The following is a 6,576-nucleotide window of genomic DNA, read 5'->3' on the forward strand; positions in this document are numbered from 1 at the left end:
GGAGCCTCTGCTGTCGGATCAGCTCCAGGAGCTCAGGCTTCAGCTTCTCTCTCAGCTCCCTGGGGTGAGGGCAAGATGAGAAAAGGGCATGCATCCCTTCTGACATGGCACCACTCACTGCCTGCCCCCAGAGCGACCCTGCCTGACACACAGGCCCCCCCCAAATGATGCAGCATAGCTGTTCCTAGAGAGACCCCACACAGAGAGGGGACCATGACACTCACCCCAGACACCCTCAGTCTCAGTCATGACACCCATCCTCACCCCAGCTCCTCACACAGAGAGCAGAAACCTGTCCTCACTCACAGCACCGGTACAGCCAGTGTCTCCTCCTGATGCATCCTCTCTGTCTGCCGCAGCTTCAGGATCTCACTATAGTTGAGCCCATTCACTTTGGTCTTGAAGAGCTCAAGGGAGGTAGGTTTGATGGACAGGGTCCTGGTGATCTGCTCTCGCACCACCTGCAGCACCTGCAGGACACATGGCACATCAGGCCAGTCAAGGCTCCCCACAGCCTCCTGCACTCCAGAGGCACTCCCCAGGACTCCAATCCCAGTGAGACTCCCCTACTTGCTCAGCTACAGGGGATCCCAGCACCAGTCCCTGGTCCTTGGCTCACCTTGTCAAAGTCCTCCTGCGTGGCACGCATCTCCTTCCAGGTCTTGTTCACTAGCTGGATGCAGACACAGAAGAGCTCCTCGAAGAAGTGGTACTGCCCAAAGAACATAGGATAGAAGGCCTGTGCTGTTTCTGAGCCTGGGCCAAAAAGGATAAGATGGACCAGGTGCTTCAGTTCTTCCAGGAAACAAGAACCAGCAGATCCCAGAAGCAGTCTTTGTGCCCCTCCATATGCTACACTGTGCCCATCCCCTGGCAGCTCCTGGCTGATATTTTCCTCATGCAATGGCTATGCCCATTTCCTAATCAGCCACCCCAAGATCTATGACACTTGACAGACCCCGGTTGTGCCAATTTATACTAACCACAGCCACGAGCCTGTGGCACCATCCCCATGCACCCAACTCAAGAGCTGGGGCACCTGTCTCTGCCCCAACTGCTACCCAGGGGCTGTAGTATTTGCTCCTATTCCTCCTCCATCCCAGGAACCAAGGCAGTCTTCTTTGCTCAAATCCCAGGAGCTGTGACACCCCACAGCTAGTAGAGTCCAATTCTCCAGTGTGACAAGCCCAGAGAGAGAAATGGGATCTCATTCTGTCATGGGGGAAATGGCTTGTTACCCTGAGATGCCACAGAATGACTCCACGGTATGGGTGAGCAGCTATAGAGATGCTGAGAGGCCTCAGCATGCAGACTTGGGCCCATGGAGAGGAAGCTAGGCACTCACATGGCTCCCCAACGTGCAGGATCTCACAGAGGATCAGGGTGAGCTGGATGCTGCTCCGGGCAAAAGGGCACTCATGTTTGTCTTCACGGCTGCTGTTCTCCAGCACAAACTGAGAGAGAGTGTCACTGTTAGGACTTTCCCAAGTGCATATATCCACCATAGGCCAGACAGAACAGCCCCTCACCCCAAAGTGGGGCATGAATGGAGCTTAGAAAGAGACAGATGCCACCTGATAGGCCAAGGAAATGTGTGTAACAGGATAAAGTGTGCAGCTGGACCTGGAGGAGGGAGATCTTTCCTCAGGGAGTTACAGACAGGAGCAGCATGTCCGGCCCAGAGAGTCTAGGAGCTATTCTCAGTTCTGCTGCTGACTCTGGGCCTCTGCTTCCTGGCTTTCATTACAGGCAGTAGCTCACATATTTTGGCAAAGTGCTGGAATCTCCAAGTAGGAGGCTTGAAGTGCTGAGCTTTATCAAGGCTGTATGCTCTATGGCAGTGGTTTTTAGACTTCCTAAAGTCATGGAACCCTTTCATATCACTTCTTCTGCCGTGGAACACCTACCCCTAACATAAAGACTGATGGAGAGTCAGGCAACCTGGGCCCAGCAATGGCGGCACTCTGCCTCCCAGCCCACACTGCCATTACCCTCCATCTCTTTGTGGAGCCCTGGATGACCTATCATGGCACCCTAGGGTTCCACAAAACAGTTTGAAACCTGCTGCTCTACATGTCTAAATCACATCCCTCCAGAAACTGGCCCAAGGAAAAGGCCCAGCTCAGGCCAAGGCCCAGGCCTTAGCATTTAGCAATGTAGCCAGTTGAACCAATGTAAAGTCTGAACATTCAGAAGGGACTGAGCACCTGGTTCATGGAATCAGACTCCTCTGAGTCTCTAATTAGGAAACCTAAAATGGAAGCAGTCAAAACCATGCATTACATTGGAAACTATAGCCTTGAGATTAAATTCCTCCTCAGAAACCCCAGGAGGTTTGGCTGGGTGAAGTCAGCTACCCCAAACCAACTTACTGAATTTGCCTTGGTGAGGTACCATAATCTAATCCACTCCTGCTTCTTTGCTCTTCCATCTCTCAACTGCTACTCCCCTCTCCCCACAGACAGACACCCCAGCCTCTGCACCTGAACAGGCCCACAGTGCACAGATCTATATTCAGACCTGGGTCTGAGAACCCTGGTAGTAACCCACAGCAACCCCCCACACAGCCCATCAGCACCCCACAAACAGCACTGCAAGGACTGGGCAGCACAGCAGACATTCCCATGCTCCCTTCCCCTACCTAAAGTAAGGGATTGACTATATCTTGAAAGTTCTCTAGGTCAGGTGTGAACTGAAAGTGCAATAGCTCGTTAGCCAGAAAAGCACAAGCTGGACTCACTCTGCTGTAGGCATTGGGGGAGTTCCTGGAGAAGTAGATCATGTTGTCCAGGGCAAGCAATCCTGGTGGGGCACGATACAGGTCCTGTGCTGGGTTACTGTTGTTCTGAGAGGACACAAAAGATGCAACTTAGCGATGATGGAAATATGAGGCCTACCCTCCAGGACAGTGACATAGAGAAAGATACTTGCCCAAAACCTAGGAGGCCCAGGTTCTTTTCCCTGCCTTGTTATTGACACCCTATGTAAGCCTGAGCAAGTCCCTTCATCTTTCTCTGTGTGAACCATGGAATAAGTGTGTTGTAGGTCCTATCAGGTTACCTCTGATCTGCCCCTGTTCCAATGTCATTGAAACCAGTATCATGCTGCTATGATGGGCACAGAACAAACAAATGACTCAGAAGGTTGTTCATTTCGCAACAGGATGTGAAAAATAACCCAGCAAGCCCTGGGACAGAGAGGATGGCTCTCCCCATCCCAGCAAGGGTGTACAAGCAGCATCTTGGCAATGGGGATGTTATAGCCAAGGCAAGCTTACCATGAAGCCCAGCTTCCGAAACTCCTTGGCACACAGTGAGCGCCGGCGCTCTGTGCTGAAGCTGCTGGCTGAGGCTTCATTTTCTGACTCAAAGGCAGCTTGACGCAATGATTGGAGAAGTTCCCGTTGTTCCTGCAGGAAGAGGAACTGCCTCACTACAAACGCTGACAAACCCAAGACAAATTGAGCCCCCAGGGTAAAGCACAGGCCCTGACAGGAAAGAAAGGGCTACAGGAAATAAAGGGCACCTTTGTTTAACCACCCATATACTGCTAGTGAGCAAAGAAAACCAATCACAGAGCTTGACAGCCTCCAGACTCCAGAAAAGGGGAAGGAGCAGACCTCCTAGCTCTGATGCATCCCTGGTGATTTGAGGCCTGATTTTCCAAGGAGCTGACCATGGTGAGCTTTGCCATTTCCAGTTTCAGTTTGGTACAGTGTGTTGGGAGACCCAGGCCCACTGGGTCTCCCTTCCCTATAACATGGGCACAGCACAGTAATGCCTCTCTGATGAGCAGGGGGCAGTGACCCCAGACCTCACGAGCCAAGGAGCCAAGAGTGGAAGCAAGGGTCCAGAGGGGAGATCATCTGAGAGGAAAGATGGAATGAAAAGACAGGTGAGGAAGGGAGGAGCTGGTGGAGTCCCTTCTGTTTGGGGAATGGGTAAGGACAAGAGTGAGGGGACAAGAAAAATGGAAGAAACTCTTCTCCTTGAGGAGCAGGAGGGTCTATCCCAGAAGGATGAGCATGCAGCAGGACAAACACAAGAAGGAGAGTGAACTGAAGGGTCCTGGGGAGACAACACTCCTTCACCAGGCCCTTAAGGATTGCTCCTGCCAGACCTGTGAGTAGGGGTCCATGGGGGTCCTCATCCGCCGCTCCAGCAGGTTGAGGCTGACAGACTGCAGCACATAGAGGTAATGGGCCATCTCATCCCCCATTGGCTCTGAGCTGTGGATAATGTTCTGTGGAAGACACCAAAAGAGGGCAATGAATATCGCTGTCCTTCAGACCTCCTTTCTCTCTGCAATCATTGCCCCGACCCCATCCCAGCTTGGGCTTCAAAGGGGTACAGCCTGTCCCACAAAGGGAGCTTCCCATAAGCATCACACCAGAGAGAGGGGTGGGAGAGGTGGGATACAGCAACACTTGCAGGAAGTAGCCAGGCACAGGAGGGTGATACAGAGAAACCAACAAGGGAGGAGTGACAGAACCACTAAGCGCTCCCACTAGGGCATCTTTGGCATTTCCAACTTAGTGCCTTGTAGTTGTGGCACATCAGAGTTTGAAGCCAATGGTTTTTAGGAATCTAGGGTAACTGGTTGTCCAGCAGCACAGGGGACTGAACTTGGTGGCTCAGGAGGCTTCTTTCATATCTATATTCCATCAGTGGTGGGGACACCTGGCACACACAGACCTAGGGAAGGGGCTGTGAAGCCTGCACACAAAGGACAGAGGCACCGAGCAGAGAAGAGGGGCACTGAGACAGTGTGGTAGGGATTGGGCAGCCAGCAGGAGATGGAGGAACAGAAGAGGAGAGGCACAGACACAATGCAAGAACCCCCCTGCCCCTCCACCTTGTGAATAAACTGCCGGATGTTCCTCTCCCCAAGATGATCCATCATGTCCTGGGAAGGGAAGAGAGACAGTGAGGCCTGTTCCTCCCAGTCCAAAGCACCCTTCTCCCCCATGAAATCCTCTGCTTCCCTCAGAACCACCACACATTTCCTTTCAGACCCTACACACCACACCTTCCTAAAGTGCCAGCCCTTTTGCTGCAGCCATAGGCAAGACAGGGGCAAGGTGAGAAGGAAAGAGTCTCTGAGAATGATATGGCCATGTAGGAAACAGACTGGTATTTCCAGACATCATCCCTCCAGCTTCTATGAGAGGTGCTTGTCAGGGATGGGGGCAGGCATAGGGTGGGGAAGTCTGGGCCAGCACTCCGCTGCTAGCAGACAGATCCTCTCACCCACATGTGTAAGGGAAGAATGGGCCTCTGCGTAGGGAGCAGAGGAAGACAAAGCGTCTCTCTGGTGTCTCTTAGTCCTTGCCACATGTTCACACAGGGAGGTGGGAATGCTGCTATTCGGAAGGCAGAAGGTGGAGCAGGGGCGAGTAATTGTAAGTGCCCAGCTAGCTGCCCAGCCTCTGTGGGCCAGCAGGATAGTATGGGGTACACATGAAGCCCCTTCTACCACAGCAGAGAGAGCAGATACATGGGACTGGGATGCCAGTGTAGGGCTCCTGTATACCCAAGCCCCATGCCTGAGTACCACCTCTGTGTTGCTAAATTCCCAGGCACAGTCTGCACCAGGCTACAATGGTCAGTGATCCTCTATTAAAAGCAGGCCCAGTGTACACCAGCACCAGCCCTTGGCAGAGGGTTCATGCAGCTAGTGACTTTGGCACACGATGCCCAGCACTGGGAGATGGGTTCTATTTCTTCATCATCCCTGACCCTACAGTACCCGCCCAAGGACAGGGAAAGCTCTGTAGACCAGGGGCGGGCAGTTATTTTGGGCAGAGGGCTGCTTACTGAGTTTTGGCAAGCTGTTGAGGGCCACATGGGTAGCCCCGCCCCTTGACAGGTACCCCACCCCGTGGTCATCATCTTGTGACTGGGAGTCCCGCCTCCTAACCCCTGACCTTTGCCACCAGAAATACTCCTTTTCAGCAAGGGGTTTTGCTCTCTCAGAGCAAAAAAATACCAAATTATATTCTAAAAATCAAACATCTACAACAAGTGTGGGCAATGATTTTGGGTGGAGGGCCGCTTACTGAGTTTTAGCAAGCTATTGAGGGCCGCATGACAGGCAGCCAGGGGCAGATAAACATTAATTTTCTAAATTTTTTAGGGGCCCCGCAGGCCGGATAGAATGGCCTCACGGACCACATCTGGCATTTTGCCCACCCCAATCTACAACATTCATTAATTTGATTTAAAAAAATATTTTTGTCCTGATTTACATGTGTTTGTGTAGTGTACACAGAGGTGATTGCACAATAGCTTAAAATGAAGTCTTACACTTGTATATTGTGGGGGTGGGGGTATGTGGGGTGTGGCGGAGGGTGTGGGTGTGTGTAGATATTTGGGCAGTAGGAGTGGGGGTGTGGGTGCATGTGTATGGTGGGGTGTGCGTGTGGGGCTCACCCTATGAACACACACACACACACACACACAGTCTCTCTTTCACACAGCCTCTCACACACAGAGTCTCTCACACACATGCACACTCAGAGTCTCTTCCTCCCTTATTGCTCTCCATCTCTCTCTCTCTCCCCCTCCCTCATTGCAT

The 6,576-nt window shown here is 52.3% G+C and overlaps 1 protein-coding gene across 1 annotated transcript in view; it reads right to left on the minus strand.

The window, feature by feature from the left end:
* The window catches only part of ELMO3 (engulfment and cell motility 3), a 21,118-nt gene that overhangs the window by 5,668 nt on the left and 8,874 nt on the right, over positions 1–6,576 (minus strand). Inside the window, 9 exon segments of the mRNA XM_025209452.1 lie at position 1; positions 3–59; positions 307–470; positions 620–756; positions 1,346–1,454; positions 2,741–2,845; positions 3,278–3,409; positions 4,120–4,242; positions 4,855–4,905. The exon segment at position 1 is cut by the window's left edge and continues 37 nt beyond it. Coding sequence (XP_025065237.1) covers position 1; positions 3–59; positions 307–470; positions 620–756; positions 1,346–1,454; positions 2,741–2,845; positions 3,278–3,409; positions 4,120–4,242; positions 4,855–4,905 — 879 coding nt within the window.

This window comes from Alligator sinensis, unplaced genomic scaffold (assembly GCF_000455745.1).
Source record: "Alligator sinensis unplaced genomic scaffold, ASM45574v1 scaffold642_1, whole genome shotgun sequence".
Classification (NCBI taxonomy): domain Eukaryota; kingdom Metazoa; phylum Chordata; order Crocodylia; family Alligatoridae; genus Alligator; species Alligator sinensis.